The sequence below is a fragment of the Aquarana catesbeiana genome, linkage group LG01 (assembly GCF_042186555.1).
Source record: "Aquarana catesbeiana isolate 2022-GZ linkage group LG01, ASM4218655v1, whole genome shotgun sequence".
NCBI classification, from domain to species: Eukaryota; Metazoa; Chordata; class Amphibia; order Anura; family Ranidae; genus Aquarana; species Aquarana catesbeiana.
Window position 1 is genome coordinate 554,819,833 of NC_133324.1, and position 20,061 is coordinate 554,839,893.

Genomic DNA, 20,061 nt, shown 5'->3' on the forward strand with positions numbered 1-20,061 from the left:
ATCCCGCGAACCGTTGTAGCTATACGTTGGCTCGCCGGATCGGGATAGCAGGCGCGTGCACGCCACTGCACAGCGGGGGTGCCGATGCTCATGGCCGACGTTCGCGATGACCGCTGGTCACGAGCTTTCGCAAGCATGAGGGACAGAACCTGGAAGCGTGTGTGTAAACAAACACACAAATCCGTGTTTTGTTCTGAGAGGAATGACAGATTGTGTGTTCCTATTAGCTAGGAACTACGATCTGTCACTTACCCTAGTCACTCCCCTCCCCCTTCAATTAGAATCACCTCCCAGGGAACACAACCCCTTTATTGCCGCCTAGTGTTAACCCCTTCACTGCCAGTGTCATTTTTACAGTAATCAATGCATTTTTATAGAACTGATCGCTGTATAAATGCCAATGGTCCCAAAAATTTGTCAAAATTGTCCGATGTGTCCGCCATAATGTTGCAGTCACGATAAAAATCGCAGATCGCCGCCATTACTAGTAAAAAAATAATAAAAATGCTATAAATCTATCCCCTATTTTATAGACGCTATAACTTTTGCGCAAACCAATCAGTATACGCTGCTTGGGATTTTTTTTTTTTTTTTTACCAAAATATGTAGAAGAAGAAATTTGCTTTAAAAAAAAAATGGGGATATTTTATTACAGCAAAAAGTACAAAAATTTTTTTTTTTCAAAATTGTCCCTCCTTTTTTTGTTTATAGAGCAAAAAATAAAAACTGCAGAGGCGATCAAATACCACCAAAAGAAAGCGCTATTTGTGGGAAAAAAGGACGTCAATTTTGTTTGGGTGCAACGTTGCACGACTGCGCAATGGTCAGTTAAAGCGATGCAGTGCCGAATTGCAAAAAATGGCCGGCTATTCTGCAGCCAAATCTTCCAGGGCTGAAGTGGTTAATATGCTGGCTATTTTTTCATGTAACTTTTGTTTAGTAGAAGCTGCTGATTTTGTTTTAAAACTTTATATACACCTAAATGTCAAACTTTATGTATTAACGATGGCTAACATGGTACATTGCTCTACTACTAATCTATATTAAAAATAGGTCATCCTGACTTGTTTTTAACTGCTCAAGTACTTCCACCTAATCCAACCCTTGCTTCATAGATTAGGGTATCATTGTACTTTTATTTTACAGTGCTGCTAAAGTACTTCTAGTCCTTTTGACACTGTAAAACATTGCAGAAATTGCATTTGCTTTTCACATTTATTCTGCAGTTGACAAATGGGCAATCTTTGACTCTTCCTATTTACATTTTCCGAAGTATAGCAGAAATCACAAATAATCCATCACAGTGCATATACAGATTAAAGTATATGAGAACCCCCTCACCTTGTAAAGCAACCAATTCAGTTTAAAATAGAAATGAAATGCAAAACATTTGTGTATACATAGAGCTAAAACATTATAAATACAATTTTATACATTCCCCCCCCCCTTTTTAATATATGATCACATGACCTAGTTTTCAGCTGCATAAGGAGCTAAGAGAGCTGGTGGAGGGGTAACAGCAGTACACTGTGTGTGTGTGTGTGTGTGTGTGTGTGTGTGGGGGGGGGGGGGGGGGGGGGGGTCAGAACAAGTCTAATTATTGAAGGAGAGCAGGCTGAGTTCCCAGCATAGCCAGAAAACTGACTACACTGTGCTCTCATGCCTACTGTGGTCAGTTTTAATAGGAAAGCAGAGTGGCAGGAACACCAGGGATTTCACACAAAAGAAGCAATACCAAGAAAACAGGATACTTTTTCATACAAGTACATGGTATAGCAGGCACATATCGGGAATATGAAATGTTGTGAAAACTTTTCTTTAAAATCAATATCAGTAATACATATTCTCTTTAAAATAACCTCTAAAGTGCATAAACCATAGTGCATATCCAGTTAAATTTTTATTACGATTTTAGAGGTTTACAGAGAAACAAGCAATCAGAGTCAGGTTCCAATTCAACAACAGTTGCTAATATAGGCATATACATCAAGAACATGTGGGGAAGGGGGTTCAGCTGTTTACAATGATAAATATTCAGCCTACAGCACTGAAGGAGCTTCTCTTGCTTATACGGTTCCAGTGCCCCATTGGCATCATAGTTATGATACAATGTTGTCAGGGTTGAAATCAAAGGGGCTGTTTCCGAAGTTCTAGATCCCTATAGAAATAGGGTGGGATAGTATAAAAACAATAGATGTCCAGTATGGTAAAAAGTGGGGATAGGAGAGTAGGGAGTCAAGTGGGGTACTTGATGGGGAGAAAGAAAAAGAAAGCATGAGCTTTCCACTTGGGTGGAATCTTGATGTGAGAATGTTTTCAGTGATTCCAGGGCCAACAAGTGATCCATCAGTACAGGAAAGACTGGGGTTGAGCCTAGCTTAGTGAAAATTAGTTTTTATTAAAAAAGTTCAAAAAAATTACAATCAGCACATTTTTAGTGTGCCTAAAAGCACTATCGATATCCTCTTAGTAAAAAACGCTATTTCCCTGGCTTTGCCACAGATAAAACAGTAGCATTTTACTTCCAGTTCTGGCCTTGCCTGAGTAGTTTGGCTCAGTGCATTTTGTCACTGAAGGACTTTTTTAAGCCCCATACACGCGGCCGAATGTCAGGAGAAATCAGCCGACATTCGGCCCGTGTGTATGTCAGTCGGTCCAACAGAAGCCGGCCGAGAATGCTGGAAAACCAGCAGCTGACTGGCTCCCGATCAGCTCTCTCTTCCTGTAAGAACACAACAGCTCAGCAGGGGAGATCGCTGTACTAACGTCAAATTGTTAGTACAACGGCTTCGACCTGAGCTGTCAGAATGTAAAAGACCTAAAAGAAGGGTTGGTCTAGTTATACTATCTATCTATCTATCCCTTTCTTAAACACACTACTAGCATAGTGGCCTTCAATTTTATTCCTCCCCTTGACTCTCATTATTACCATGTCCGTATTATACCAGTCTATGTCAGTTATACAAATAATCTAGTGAGATAGACTAAAAAATAGGCTATTTAAGGTTATCCTAAAGCCAGCCATAGAGCGCATTTCTTTCCTGCAACCACAGCTTCCCCCACCCCATTGGGGGAACACAAAGTACTGCTAGTGGCTATAACAGCCACTAGCGATAATTGCATGTGAAATCTGGCAGGCTGGGGTACATTCAGACTGCCCATACATGGTTCGAATCTCGGCCGGTTCCAAATCTTCGAACCGTCTATCATTGGCTTTAATTACAAAATTAAAACACTTGTTTTTCATTTTCAATGGATTCTATATTCAACTAGGCAAATTTATCAGAGTATCTATTTTAATTCTTCCAGATTAGGTCAGCAATCTAAAGTACATCTGTAGGCTTCTGTTTATTTGCCACCTCACACTAACTCAGTAGCAAAACAAAAGTATGTAGTTCACCCAGTGGTGTCTCCAGCTTTCATATTTGGGGGGGGGGGGGGGGCAGGCACAAAAGTAGGAGGGCCAACTATAAAACCCAATTTATATACAGTATCTCACAAAAGTGAGTACACCCCTCACATTTTTGAACATATTTTATTATCTTTTCATGTGACAACACTGAAGAAATGACTTTGCTACAATGTAAAGTAGTGAGTGTACAGCTTGTATAACAGTGTAAATTTGCTTTTCCCTCAAAATAACTCAACACACAGCCATTAATGTCTAAACCGCTGGCAACCAAAGTGAGTACACCCCTAAGCGAAAATGTCCAAATTGGGCCCAATTAGCCATTTTGTGAAAAAGTAAACCAAATAAGATAGTATAGTGCAGCGCTAATGCAATGAAAAAAAACAGTGAAGATATCCTAATTGGAAATTGGGGTATGTACAAATACAAAAAAATATTAAACCACAATATTGTTGAAGTGTAGATCAACAGTGATGGTGTATATAAAGTGCATATAGTCCATGTATGACATCAAAATGGTGACTATAAATGAGTGTGAACTGGTTGTCTGTAGATAATCCACCACCGTAAGGAAAGAGGCTTACCAGATAGGTTGAACCCAACAAGGCGTATGCCTGATGAGTCAACCAAGCTTCTGGTGTAACACACCCAAGGAGGTACAGCAACCACGACTTCCAATCTAGACCGAATCGGATGTGGATCTGTGACGATTATGCCATCAGTGAGTATCCACCATATGAATAGCAACTGGAATTCATGAGCAGTTCCTCTGTGTGACATATGGCAAAAGGAGAAAAAATTGGGCCACATAGTGTGATTCCGTTGTAGATGTAAAACATTTATTAAAAATGCTAAAATGGTCATTCACATTTGAGAAGACATTAAAAGCGTTTGGATAAAATCAAAACAACGCAGTGGCATCAGCAGAACTCGTCCCGATGTTTCGTCCTAATAAGGCATCCTCTGGGGTCAATTAGCCATTTTCCCTCCCAGTGTCATGTGACTCGTTAGTGTTACAAGGTCTCAGGTGTGAATGGGGAGCAGGTGTGTTAAATTTGGTGTTATCGCTCTCACTCTCTCATACTGGTCACTGAAAGTTCAACATGGCACCTCATGGCAAAGAACTCTGAGGATCTTCAAAAAGAATTGTTGATCTACAGAAAGAGGGTCTAAGCTATAAGAACATTGTGAGAATGGGTAAATATACCACAGCGCAAACCAACCCAAATGCAAAAACCTATTGCACAACACTAAGCACTACGCACAACAAGGAAAATAAGTGAGCAATAATAAATGCAAAAAATGACCAAGCATGTGGCCAGTGAAAGTTCAATGGTGTGCTAATAGACAGAAAGTTCAAATTGCAGATATTCTTCACAGGTGCTGCTGTTGCTAAAAAAGTGTTGGAGTGTTTTAATATCCACACAGGTGATCCGTGCTTCACCCCCCCCCCCCAAGTGGTTAGACTCACCAGATGAGATGGACCCCTCAAGCAATACTGTGTGTGGGTCAAACAGGCATAACTGGTGAGCACGGTGCTGAGATGCCAAATCCAAGGTGTATTTCTTCATGTGATGTTGTATTCAAACAGAAAAGGAGAGAGTTCACACAGTGTCTTGATTTCTTCAGTAAAACACTTGTTTACAAAGTTCCATAGTAAAACAAGGGCTAAAACATCAAGAGTGCGCTGGCTCCGGCACCCCAGTGACATCACGTCCGATGAGCGGTGGGATGCAGGTGAAGTTGTGAGAGAACTTGTGCTGCTTCCTGTAACGAACGGACTGCTCTTGATTTAGCCAGGTGGCCAGGAGTGGAGTCAGGTGGAGCCAGAGCCAGCGTTACGGCGGTTCAGTCCGTCCCTGTCCCCTGCATCCCAGACTGCTCCCAGTGTCAGTTTCTTTTAATTGGGGGGGGGCACAGTATAATGTTGGGGGGGCCATGGCCCCCCTCCTAGTGACGCCACTGAATTCACCTAATTTTACCCTCTTTTCTTAGAAAATGGATGGAGCTAAGCAGAATTTCATGTTCCGGAAGCAAACACAAGTGGGTGTGGTGGTGGGTGGTTATGCACAGGCCTGCTGGGAAGATTTTAGGAGGTAGCTCTTAGTAAGCATTTGCCCAAGACAGGCATGGCTTCTTGAAGAAAAGTGGAGTGAATGCAGGGTCATTTTGAATTATTACCATAGTTCTTAATAGTGATTGTAAATGATGATTTTTTTTTCATTTAAAATAAAAATAGGATTCACTCGGTGGTGCTTTCTGCTGATTTTTCCTGCGAGTGCCCCCTCATCAAGCCACGTGGTGCGGGGACACCTGTGTGGACGCAGTCTCGAGCCGAGCTGTGTGTCCACAGACACACAGTGGGGCTTGGTCACATGCCTGCTGCCTCCTCGTAGGATTTGACTGACAGCAGCAGGAGCCCATGAATAGAGGAAGAAAGGTGAGTGGGGTAGCGGATTGAAGCATGCTGGATTGGTGAAGGATTCAGGTAAGTGTTTAGGGATGGGTGATAATGCACTGAGGTAAAAAAAGTTTAGACTTTAGTATGTTGTGTGCAGTACAGTTTTATTTTATCTATGACTGGAGTTAAGCTTTACAATACAGGCATATGTGATTTTAGACAGGAAAATGTGGGGTTACTGCAGGCACCAGTGTTATAAGTTTCTGCCTTGCCATTATTTAGGAATTGTTAGTTTTTATTTATCATAGGTATTTATATAGCATCAGCAATTTATGCAGTGCTTTACATTTAATATCAATCCCTGCCTAAAGGAGTTTACATTCTAAGGTCCCTAACTCACATTCATACACGTACTAGGGCCATTTTAGACAGGAGCCAACTATCCTACCAGCTGTCTTTTGGAGTGTGGGAGAAAACTGGAATACCTGAAGAAAACCCACAGGCACAGGGAGAACATGCAGGTAGTGCTGCAGGTGGTATTCAAACCAATGAACCAAGTGCTGCTAGGTGGAAGTACTAAGTCGCATATATATACTAGTCCTACATTTAGAAGTACATTGATGTTGTCCCAGGCATACAACCAAAGTAGTGTGCGTACTAAGAAGCATTTTACGCCTAGAGATGGAAAGGCCCAGAAAAGAAACAGAAAAATTGTTCTTTTACAATAATAAATATTACATCTATAACAAGGTATACAAATCATATAACATGAATACCGTAATGAAACATTTCTGAGACTTTATGTAAAGTTTTAAATTTTTGCAAGTTCTCTAAGCTGAAGACAAGCAAATCCTGGAATACAGTTCAAGTGACACTGTACTTCTCAATGGAGTTCTCACACAAGCAAAATATGCATTTCTGCCACTAAGAAAATGCTGCGGGGTCTTGAATCAAATGATCAAAAAGAACTTAAGTGAACCATTTAACAGCCTGCCTTTGTTAATATTGTACCATGTATGGTAAGTATTAGATGAGGTGTCTGTAAACCCCTACTTGAATGCAGTGATCTAGCAGTCAGTAAGGGTAGATGGCATGCAAATAACATTATTTAACGTATTATTTGTTGCTTTTTCTTGTAGACCGACAATGATTTTAATCTCCTCTTAAAAAGGTTTTATGAATTACAAGCTGAACGTGTGGAGACATACCATCTTTTTGATGAGTGAGTACCTTAATAATTGTTAAATACATTGATTTTGTTGCCTAAGCTGATTGAAATCTGCTTGAGGACTGATGTTTCTTTGTATGTTGTTTGCTTTTCTTATTGGCAAGGAAGCTATTGAATAGCCATGTATGTATGTGTGTGTATATGTGTGTGTATATATATATGTGTGTATATGTATGTATATATATATATAGATTACAATATAACACAGATCCTCAAGTGCAATACACAAAATGAAATATTAGTAAAAAAGTGCAAAAAAAGTGTGTAATTGTCGTTTAAACAATAAATCAACTGAATTGTCATTCTCTAATGCCCCGTACACACGGTCGGACTTTGTTCGGACATTTCGACAACAAAATCCTAGGATTTTTTCAGACGGATGTTGACTCAAACTTGTCTTGCATACACGGTCACACAAAGTGTTCGGAAAATCCGATCGTTCTAAACGCGGTGACGTAAAACACGTACGTCGGGACTATAAACGGGGCAGTGGCCAATAGCTTTCATCTCTTTATTTATTCTGAGCATGCGTGGCACTTTGTCCGTCGATTTTGTGTACACACGATCGGAATTTCCGACAACGGATTTTGTTGTCGGAAAATTTTATATCCTGCTCTCAAACTTTGTGTGTCGGAAAATCCGATGAAAAATGTGTGATGGAGCCTACACACGGTCGGAATTTCCGACAACAAGGTCCTATCACACATTTTCCGTCGGAAAATCCGACCGTGTGTACGGGGCATAACTCGATATCCTCACAGTTCAATGTGAATCCACCAAAGAAAGTGCTTTTAATGAGAAACAGTTCCAGTAGTGCCCATGAAACGATTTCTCCACACATGAATCAAGAGCAGCAAAATATTAGTGAATACAGTGATGAGTCTCACTCAGTAGGATAAACACCTCACCTTTTTAATACAGACCTCAACCAAAAAAATATATTGGTTATGTCAATCAAGCTTAAACCTTTTATCTTCTTACCCACTGGGCACTTAAAACCCCCTTCCTAACCAGACCAATTTTCAGTTTTCGGTGCTCTCACGTTTTGAATGACAATTACTCAGTCATGTATCTCTATACCTATATGAAATATTTGCCCTTTTTTTCCACACAAATAGAGCTTTCTTTTGGTGGTATTTAATCACCGCTGTGTTTTTTTTTGGTTTTTTTTTTGCGCTATAAAAGAAAAAAGACCGAAAATGCTGCTAAAAAAAAATTGAATTTTTCTTTATAAATTTTGGCCAAAATTTATACTGCTACATATCTTTGGTAAAAATAACCCAAATCGGTGTATATTATTTGGTCTTTGTGAAAGTTATAGAGGTATTTAGTAAGAGGCATGGTGAGTTTTTTGAAGTTGTAATGTTTTCAAATTTTTTTTTTTTTTTTTTTTTTCCACAAAATTGTTATATTAGCAGGTTATTTCTCACACACAGCATATGCTTAGAACAAATTACACCCCAAAACACATTCTGCTACTGATTACGGTGATACCACATGTGTGAGACTTTTACACAGCGTGGCCACATATAGAGGCCCAACATGCAAGGAGCACTGTCAGGCGTTCTTGGAGCATAAATTATACATAACATTTCTTGACTACCTCTTACACTTTTGAAGGCCCTGGAGCACCAGGACAATGGAAACACCCCAAAAATGACCCCATTTTGGAAAGAAAACAACCCAACGTATAATCTATGAGGCATAATGAGTCTTTTGAACATGTCATTTTTTTTCTACAAGTTTTTGGAAAATGTGTAAAGAAAATGAAAACGCTTTTTTTTTTTTTTTTTACTCAAAGTTGTCCATTTATACAATATTTCCAACAAATAGCATGTACATGCCAAAAATTACACCCCAAAATAGATTCTCCTACTCCTTCTGAGTACGGCCATACCACATGTGTGAGACTTTTACACAGCCTGGCCACATAGAGAGGCCCAACATGCAGGGAGCACCATCAGGTGTTCTAGGGGCATAAATGTCAAATATAATTTGACTACCTATTACACTTTTATAAGGCACTCCAGTGGCATGGATGAGCCATGGATGGGGATGGCTGAGCATGAATGTGTATGCCTGAGTAGGGCTGGGTGCGGCTGAGCATGAATGGGTATGGATGGGATGGTTGAGCATGGATGGATGGATGAGTATTGCTGAGTGTGGATGGATGAGTATTGCTGAGTATGCATGGATGGATGAGCATGGATAAGTATTGCTAAAGATGGATGGATGAGTATTGCTAAAGATGGATGGATGAGTATTGCTGAGGATGGATGGATGAGTATTGCTGAGGATGGATGGATTGATGGATGAGTATTGCTGAGGATGAATGGATGGATGGCTGAATATTGATGAGGATGGATGGCTGAGCATGGATGGATGGCTGGAGTTGCCACATAGCGCTGTGGGCACTACACATCCAGCCCACAGCTCCGCTGCCTCTGATCTCTCTCCTCTCTGTACCGATCGATACAGAGGGGAGAGAGGAACCAGACGTGACGCCGGTTTGTTTACAAGTGATGACGGAGCGATCACATGGTAAACAGCCGCTGTTAGCGGCCATTTACCGTGATGCGCCGGGTCCGGTCACGGATGTTCCCAGGTGCGCGCCCCAGGGGACGCGCGGGAGCAAGATTCTGCCCTCCCAGAGTTATCCGACTGCGCTGCAGCCGTCATTCGGCTATAGCATGGTCGGCAAGCGGTTAAGGACTCAAAGGGACATCTGGTCTGTACATTATAAACTCTCATTATGGTATTCCAGAGACACTGAAGGAATGAAATATTCCCTTCCGACACCAATGCTGACTAATGCCCCGTACACACGGTCGGACTTTGTTCGGACATTCCGACAACGAAATCCTAGGATTTTTTCCGACGGATGTTGGCTCAAACTTGTCTTGCATACACACGGTCACACAAAGTTGTTGGAAAATCCGATCGTTCTAAACGCGGTGACGTAAAACACGTACGTTGGGACTATAAACGGGGCAGTAGCCAATAGCTTTCATCTCTTCATTTATTCTGAGCATGCGTGGCACTTTGTCCGTCGGATTTCTGTACACACGATCGGAATTTCCGACAAAGGATTTTGTTGTCGGAAAATTTTATATCCTGCTCTCAAACTTTGTGTGTCGGAAAATCCGATGGAAAATGTGTGATGGAGCCTACACACAGTCAGAATTTCCGACAACAAGGTCCTATCACACATTTTCCATCGGAAAATCCGACCGTGTGTACAGGGCATAACTGGAACCACGTGACTACCTAAGACGACATGAGAATATCTCAATTCTTTCAGTATAAATAATATATTTTATGCCTTGATACCCTATCATTATGGATAAGGACCAAGTCTTTTTTGGCACTTTTTGTTTACAAGTAAAAATCTGTATTTTTTTTTTTTTTGTAGAACGATTACTTAGAACCCTCAAACATTATTATATATATTTTTAGCTGAGACTTTAGAGAATAAAATGGTGATTGTTTTCAAGCACAAACTTTTGGAAAAAATGCACGTTAATGAATTTAAAAAAAAAAAACCAATGGTGTTACGCCAAGTAAATAGATATCTAAAATGTCACGATTTAAAATTGCGCACGCTTGTGGAATGGCGACAAACTATGACACTTAAAAATCTCCATAGGCGACGCTTTTTACATTTTTTTTTAAAGGTTAACTGTTTAGAGTTACAGAGGAATTCTAGAGCTATAATTATTGCTCTCGCTCTAGTTTTCACAGCGATACCTCACATGTGCGGTGAGAACACTGCTTTAAATATGCATGCGCGACTTACATATTCATTCGCTTCTGCGTGGAGGGATAGGGGCGGTATAATTTTTATGTTTTGTTTACACTGTCCCTTTAAAAAAAAATTGTCTTACTTTTATTCCTATTTTGAGGAATATAATCATCCCTTGTAACAGAAATAAGGCATGACAGCTCCTTCTTTTTATGGAGACTTTTATGGAGACTATAACTTTTTGAAAGCAAAAGATCAAAAAAAAAAATTGTTTACTTCCGCCCTAGACCGGAAGTCACATCATGACGTTGCTCCGGTCCTCCTAGATCATAGAGGTGATCAGAGACAATTTGGTCTCTCCTCACCTCTGTGACCAGCTGTGCGAACCGAGGATTGTCTCCCAGGCTCGCCGGTAAGAGCGGAAAGTCTGAGAAACACCAAGGAAGGGCGATCCCTCCTGCTTTTAAAAGCGATCCAGTGGCTAATCAGCTCAGATCGCTTTTATGAGAGACAATCGCCGGCTGAAAAAAAAAACCCGGGTTATGGCTGATGGCTTCAGCCAAACCTCGGTAAACCACTTTAAAACTGTCACGTGTATATATACGTATTGCGGGCTTGAAGTGGTTAAATAGCATTTAAAGTGGTTGTAAAGGCAAAAGATTTTTTACCTTAATGCATTCTCTGCAAACATTTCATAAGCAGCCCCCCCTTCCCTCCCCTAAACACTTACCTGACTACTGTAATGATCCAACACTGTCCCCGGCTTCATTTCTATTTTCCCCTCTTCCTTTTCTCACAAGCTTCACTGAGAGCTAAGGCAGCCAATGCTGCTATCGCTCAAATCCTGTGACCTGGGAACGGGGGCCGGGCTCAGCCACACTGTGTGTGTGTCTAGGGACACACATAGCCCGGCTCAGGAGGCTTGCTATGGGGGTAGAAACAGAAGAGGAGGCGCTGGCGAGGCACCCCAGAACAGCATGTTCAGGGACGCTCTGTGCAAGTACCATTGCACAGGGCAGGTAAGTACAGTATAACATGTTTGTTAATTTTAAGAAATTAAAACAGCCTTTACAACCACTTTCAAGCCATGCCTCTGATGTCAGGCATTGAAAGACTCTGTGAGCCACATAGGCCGAAGCATAGGCATTGTGGTATTTGTAGTTTTACCACACAGTGCAGAGCTTCCTGCTTTAGAGTGTGAAAAGGCTTTTAAATATCTATATCTCATGCTTATTTCAAAATAAATATCTGTGTATATGTCTTGTGCTTAGAACACTGTCAAAATTAGGAGAAACTTTCTGCAGTTGCCTAATTACAACCATGAAAGCAAACATGAGAAGAATAAAGTATTTTGTGATTTTTGGTTTTGCCCCCTATATCTGTTTAATTTCTGCAATGTTTGTGCCAACTTTCATTTTCTGGTGTTATCTGTAAAGAATTGTTACCCATTGAAATTTAGTCATGCAGAGATCATTAGCATTGCACTTCTCCTGACATGAGTGTGTCTGGAATAGTGTATACAATTTGATTATAACTTGGATACATTTACATGCGTCTTTCTTTGAAATCGAATACACGTTGTTTCATTTTTTCAGTGTGCACCTCATCTGGTGTTCATCAACAATCTAACATAATACTTTACTTCTTGTTACGCCTATTTAAACGACTTTTTTTTCCACTTTTGTAAAGAATAACAGAACTAAAGAACTCCTGATTTTAATTCCAGTTGCTTACTGCAAGCTTTTCTTTCTAGTGTACCTATAGCGCAATCGCACGCATATACTGCAAAAATGTTAATTTGTGTGTGTGTGTGTATATTTTATATTTTTGTGTTTTATATGAATATACACACTTTTTCCCAAGACGTCTTTCAGGACAGCACCTGAGAGATAGTGACTGCTCCCACCGGACCACAGGAAACACCTCCTTCCTCCAGATCTTTAAAGGGAGGCATCTCTCTACCACACCTCCAGTTTTTGTGTTTCCTCCAACCCAAAGGGAACATCTCTTAAAAGGGGAGTCAGGATCTCTTAGGCGCTCCTGAGAGACGGGGCTCCTCTCTCTTTTTTTTTTTTTTTTCTTCCTTTAGAGAGCCTCTGTCCTCCCATCCTATCCAGGTAGTGGCAACAGTAGCGTCTTGAGCTCCTCTTCTCCCCTTAGTGCTCGGTGAGAGCCGGAGATCCTGTGGCATTAAAGACTCGTTGAGGAGGCTGAAGTGGCCCCCTCCAAATTTAAGTTATCCTTGGAAGAGGTGGATGGGCTTCTTAAAGCCATTCATGTTACGCTTGGCTTAAGGCAGCGGTCATCAATTCTGTCCTCAGGGCCCACTAACAGGCCAGGTTTTATGTATTACCTTGGGGAGATGCAGACTAGAATACTGCAATCATTGAGTAGCAAATTTATATCACCTGTGATATATTTCAGTTATCTTGCAAACCTGGCCTGTTTGTGGGCCCTGAGGACAGGGTTGATGACCACTGGCTTAAGGGAAGAAAAGAAGGAATTATCTCTTCATGACTGCATGTATGCAGGTTTAAGCGAATCCAAGGATCGGACATTTCCGGTCCATTCGGTCATTTCTGACGCCATTAAAAAAGAATGGTAGGATCCAGAAAGAACCTTTTTTCTCCAAGGTCCACAAGAGAAGTTTTCCTTTTGAGGAGGATCCCTCTGCAGTTTGGAACAGGGTGCCCAGGTTGGATGCTGCCTTCTCCCATGTCTCGAGATCCACCGACCTGTTGTTTGAAGACATGGGGGTTTTAAAGGATCCAATGGATAAACGTATGGATCTTTTGCTCAAAGAATCGTGGCAATCAATCATGAGCAATTTACAGCCAGCAATGGCCCCAACAATTGTAGCCAGGAATCTGGAATACTGGATTAACCAGTTAAAGTCTCATATAGTGGCAGATTCACCCAAACAGGAGATTTTAGATTCTTTTTCTACCTTGTAGTCTGCAGTTGCTTATATAGCAGATGCTTCGGCTGAAGCAATTAAAATGTCGGCTAGATGAGCAGCCTTGACAAATGCTATGAGAAGAGCTTTATGGCTAAAGACCTGGCCAGGTGACACAGCATCAAAAAGCAAACTTTGTGGGATTCCTTTTTCGGGTGACCTTCTTTTTGACCCTGATCTAGATAACATTCTAGACAGGACTGCCGATAAGAAAAGGTCTTTCCCGGACAAAAAGAAGAAGCAACCCCCAAAACGTATTTTTCGACCTAAAAAAGCTCAGGAGCAGGACAGCAAGTTTCAAGAGAGAATGAAAAATTGGTCCACCCAAAAGGTAATAGCGGAATCCTTTTCCGTCCTCCTACACAAGCTGAAAAACCCCAATGACTCGACCCTGCGGGTGGGCGGAAGGCTACAAAAGTTCCTTCCGCAGTGGCCAGGGAAAACATCAAGTCAGTTTATTCTGACCACTCTCTCTCAGGGTTAACAGTGGAGTTTACCGAAAGCCCCCAAAAAAGGTTTTTGTTGACGAAATACCCCAAAGGATCCAGTAAAGGCCCTGGCCATGAAGTACTCTTTAGAGGAACTGATGCAGCAGGGTGTATTGATCCAAGTGCCACCAAAAGAACGCAGGAGGGGTTTTATTCTCATGTCTTCTTGGTAAGAAAACCAACAGGAAAATTCTGATTGATTCTCAATCTAAAGCCTTTGAACAAATCCATCAAATACAGAAAGTTCAAGATGGACTCAGTCTTTTCAGTCAGAAATCTGCTGACTCCATGTTGCTTCATGGCGTCAATAGATTTAAAGGATGCATATCCCAGTATCACCCCAGTCCCAGACGTATCTCAGGTTGGCGGTAAGGATGGAAGGTATGATTCATCATCTGCAGTTCAGAGCCTTTCCGTTCAGTCTGTCATCCTCACCCCGAAATTTCACCAAGCTGATGGCAGAAGCTTTAGCTCTGCTTCGTCTTCGGGGAATCGCAGTAATTCCCTATTTAGACGACCTGCTAAATCTTTCTATCCCCAGACAAAAATGACAAGATCCTCTACACTGTGTCAGTACTGCAGACCAACCAGCAGATAACGATAAGACAGGTTATGTCGGCTTTAGGAGTCTTGACTTCAACAATGCCGGCTGTTCAGTGGGCGAGACTGCATTTCAGGTGTCTGCAGGCTTTTCTCCTGAGGTCATGGAATCACAGTTTGGGATCCCTAGACAAGAAAGTGAGGATTGCAACTCAGGTGAAGAGGTCACTATCATGGTGGAAAAGACAGGAGATCCTATCAAAAGATTTAGTTTGTGCTCTTCCAGTCGAAAGAAGGCTGACAACCGATGCCAACTCTTGGGGTTGGGGGGCCCACCTACAAAAGGACTTCGCTCAGGGAAATTGGTCCAAAAAAGAGGCAACAAGGTCCTCCAAACTGGAGAGAGCTCAAAGCAATCGCTTTATCTCTAGTAACATTTGCTCAGGATCTTCGTTTACACCATGATCAAGTACTGACGGACCATGCCACGGCGGTGGCTTATCAGACAGGGGGGCACAAGGAGCAGGTCCTTTGCAAGCACTAGCTATGAACATTCTTCGGTGGCCAGAAGAACACCTGCAGTCTCTGTCAGAAATCCACCTAAGGGGACCCTGAACAGAGTGGCGGATTTCCTGAGCAGGAATCCCATTCAGGAAGCGGAATGGTCACTGAACCCAGAGGTCTTCGCTATGATTGCCGGAGGGTGGGGGCAGCTAGAGGTGGACCTGTTTGCCTCAAAGGGGAATGCTCAAGTTCCTCAATTCTTCATTTTCATCAATTTCATCTTTGCTACGCTTTCCCCCCATTCCAGTTAATTCCGTTTTAATATTGAGGAAAATTCAAAAGAAAACGGTACCAGTCATCTTAATTATGCCCTTTTGGCCAAAAGGGGCCTGGTCCTCAACCGTTCTGGAAATGGCGATTAAACCTTGTTGGCATCTACCCCTCAGGCACAATCTACTAATACAAGGCCCAGAAAATCACCCAGAGGTGACCAGTCTGGCTCTCACAGCCTGGTATCTGAGGAGCAGCTCCTAACAAGCGAGGGGTTTTCTAACTGATTGCAACATTAATATTAAGTAGGAAAAAGGTTACAAGGAACATTTATACTAAAGTCTGCAAAGTTTATAATACATGGTGCGATTCATCTGCCCAAGACCCAAGGAGCTTTGTTTCCATTCTGGAATTGTTACATGATGGAGCAGATAAGGGACTAACCGGTCAGTACCCTGAAAGTTCAGGTTGCTGCACTAGCAGTGTTCTTAGAAAAATCTGTGGTCTCGGATCCACTGGTAATAAGATTTTTCTTTCTCGGACATCACGGAACACAGAGCCACAGTAATAACTGATGGGTTATGTAGGTACCATTAGGTATTGGACACTGGTCACACCCTAAGCAGGAAGTTCAACCCCCTATATAACCCCTCCCCTTCCAGGGATACCTCAGTTTTTACGCCAGTGTCTTAGGTGTTGGATGTGTAAAGATGTCCTGTGCTGAAGCACCAAAGGGAATATCCTGATATCCTATACTGGGGCAAGCCGGGCGAACTGGATCCATTCAAAGTGTCCTTTCATGGCCGAATTGGATGGTACCCGGGCCTCGTGTCCGAAAAAACGAGGTTTTACCTGTAACGCTTCTCTTTAGAGAAATGGACCCCACAGATCAGAAAATGGCTTTAAATCTCCTAATTTCTGGCTGGGTGCTTTTACAGGGCCAGAACTGCAGGATCCCCCTATTTGTAGGGGGCCCCAGTCTCTGACGTTTTTTTAAACGGAGCCCACCGTGAGAGGTGAAGATTGGGTCTCTGTATACAGAACCCTGCGGCTGGATAAGGTAAGAGGAGATTTCACAGAATTTTTGAATTCTAGTAGGTTTTCTCCTTTAAGGTAAATGCACGCTATGCCTAGTGTGACCACCGGGGGCTGCCAAGAGCACATACCTTCTCATGCTGATCTGTCTCAGCGTTCGACGCTGAACAGCTCCTCTGACCGGCTCCAGGTTGGATGGGATGGGGGGGGGATTTCTCCTCAGGAATGTTCCCCCCCAGGCTAGGGGAAGGCTAAAGATGGGCTGTAAGGCGGTTTTAAACCGCACTGTAACCACCGCTGCCGCCGCCGACAGGCTGCCATTGCTTATGCAGGCCCCATCACTGCCGGCCTCCTCCTTCTTCCTCCACCCCCAACCTGCCTCCAGGCTTGTCCCGGAAGGGTCGGTTAGCACGGGAAGCGCTCGTTTTTTTGAAAACGAAAGGGGGGGGGGCGGAGCGTCAGTGTGCTCAGACGCTCACAGTGCCAGAAGCATGTTTTTTTAAAGCACACTTTACAGGTGCTCTGAGCCTTTGAGGGACACAGAGCTGACAGTCGCATGTAAGGTGGGACACAGGCATTCTCCTAGGCTGCATTTACTCAGGTAACACCAGACTGGGCATTTGGTAGCAAGGCATTGCCGGACTACATTGCTCAGCAGTCAGTTTTCATTTTGGATACCTCACACCTTGTTGCTTTGCACTATGGGCAGAAGAGGTTCAAGTACCCCCAGAACCAGAGACACTAGGGGATCTCGTTCAGGTTCTGAGGACCCCCTGTCTGCTACATCCTCCCCCCCTGAGGGGCCAGGGACGGCTGGTCAGGGAGAGCTGTTGGTGTCTGGGGCTGTACCTGCTTCTGGCACTTCAGCCCCTGTATACATTACACAAGAGGTTTTTTCCTCAACCATTAATGGTTTAGAGGAAAGATTAATGGTCGTGATTACATCTTCACTCAGTGGAAGAAAACGCACTAGGCCTTCCTCTGTTCCCCAAGACCCTCAGGCAGAGGAGCTCTGGGATAAAGGAGACAAATCCCTTTCAGAGGATCAGGATGGGACGATGATTCCTCTTCGGAGGAATCAGGTGGAGAGGGACCCTCTTCAGCTTCCCAAGAGGAGAAGGTCTTAGTACAGATCCTTACTGGATTGGTCCGCTCCACATTTAAGTTGCCCGTACCTGAAGCTGTTAAGGAATCCTCTTCTTCTTTGGGGTCGCTGAAACCCTCTCAAACAGCACATGCTTTTCCTGTTCATAATTTACTTGAAAAGCTCCTTTATTCTGAGTGGGATCACCCAGATAAGCAATTTCTTCCGCCAAAAAAGTTTTCAACACTTTATCCTATGGAAGAAAAATTTGTTAAGATGTGGGGAATGCGGGGGCGTGGCCTGACACAGCATGGAGTAGGACGTGTATTCCCTGAGCTCCGTCCATTACTCCTGCTGTAATTAATCCTGGACATCCCATACTACACCATCCGCTGGATCAACCTTCCTAGAGCATCCACTACACCCAGAACCGACCATTGGAGAGGCAGGACGGACGGCGGCCCGAACGGAGCGGCGATCTTCCGCACGGCGGCTGGTTTTAGGCAAGTCCGCGGCTTCGGCCTACTCCTGGAGGTCCGCGGCCATTTTGGTCCACCTCTACACCCGGCCCCTCTTGGGATAGTTGTGCCTGCCTCTGTCTAACCACCGAAAAAACCTCCTTGGGGACCTAGCACACACCCATCCCCTCATACACAGACTTCCTTTGGCCCCCAATACCCCAGAAGGAGCAGCGGCCGCATCTAGGCAAGACCGTGGCTTCGGCCTGCACACAGAGGCCGGCGGCCATCTTTACACACTCACAGATCTGGCCTGTGCTGCATTTTTAATCTGCTGCCTTTTCGATTCTCTGTGGGGAAAAAACTTTTCTTTTGGGGAACTCTCAAACTCCTCACTGTACATCCAGATTACTAGCACCCCAAACGGAACCGCGACCTAGTAGGCACTTGCCACACAGGGGCAGACTTTATTCCCGGACACCTTGTGGCTTTGAGACTCTAGCCAGCACTGTCTCCTTTCTCACAGGCTACTAAATTTGCCATAACAATATCGGGGACCCGCTTAGTAACACCCCGGACCCCCTCAGTATGTCACCAACCAAAGCACAGAAGGCAGCGGGGCAGTGGCGGCGAGACTTGATCAATACCGCCGACAAGACAAAGATGATATGGAGGAAGATGGCGCCTCCGAGAAAGCAGAGGGGGGGGTAAACGAACGGCAAGTGATACTGACAAATTGCTTGAAGCAATCACCTTCTGTAGAACTTCCCTCACAGCACAAATTGAGGAAGTCAAGATGGATATCTCCCTTATTAGGCAAGACTTTCAAAAGCTCAGAGATAGAGTGAAGGAAGCTGAGAACAGGCTGAGCATGGTCGAGGATGCCATTCCACCTCTACAAACATCCTCAGACTGCGTACAAAGGCAAATAAACAAGATGACATGGAGAGTAGGCTGAGAAGATGTAATATACGCTTGATCGGTCTGCCAGAGGGGAATGAGGGCAAGGACACAACTACGTTCTTGGAACAACTACTGATCAACACCTATGGGAGAGAGGCCTTTTCCCCTATGTTTGCGGTGGAGCGGGCACACCGTATGCCAGCCAGACCCCCACCGCAGGGAGCCCCTCCTCGCACCTTCATAGCTAAACTCCTCAATTACAAAGATCGGGATACAGGCAATATCCCAGTAGGGAATGTCAAAGTTGCTATTTTTCCAGATTTTTCAGCGGAGGTACAGCGCCGTCGGCAGAGTTTTACAGAGGCCAAGCACAGGCTGCGGAATTTACAATACAAACACTCCATGCTCTTTCCAGCACGCCTCCGTATAGAACATGACGGACGTGCGCTCTTTTTTGAAGATCCTGAAGAAGTGATCTCCTGGTTGGAACGTCGCGCCATTCCTGAAAGAGCTGATTGATCAGAGTTGCATGACTGCGTTGTTATCTGCTGTTGTATGGAACCCTTTTTGATGCCACCCACTTGGGAATGTAAACTGTTCTTTACTACCCACAAAAAAAAGTTTTGAACACGATATGGAATCATCTACAAACCAGCGCATATATAAAGTACAAATTCTGGACCTTATAGTATAGGAGTCCACTTACTTTCCGGGGCTCCGGAAGAGCAGAAGTCCTACCAACAACATGCATCGTGCAGCGAGACTTTACCCCACACACCACTGGGAAGCAGTACCATGATCACGGGAATTTTTTCTGGAACATACTAGATGCATTTAATTGGAAACAAGGGGATCGAGAAACCGTACCATATCTAGCACTATTGCTATGGATGACCTCTCTTTATTCTAGAAAAAGTGAAAAAAATAATTGCGCTTCAAAGTGTCTAAAATTATAATAATAAAAAAAAAAAAAGCAGCGATGTCTAAATGTGACACAAACACATAACATGAACAAAAGAAAAAATTGGATGACTCGCGCTATA

At 43.3% G+C, this 20,061-nt stretch overlaps 1 protein-coding gene across 1 annotated transcript in view; it reads left to right on the top strand.

Moving 5' to 3' along the window:
• REX1BD (required for excision 1-B domain containing) overlaps nt 1-20,061 on the top strand; it is a 108,404-nt gene that overhangs the window by 29,514 nt on the left and 58,829 nt on the right. The window contains exon 2 of the mRNA XM_073596025.1: nt 6,950-7,032. Within this exon, the coding sequence (XP_073452126.1) occupies nt 6,950-7,032 (83 nt within the window). The remainder of the gene's footprint in view (nt 1-6,949; nt 7,033-20,061) is intronic.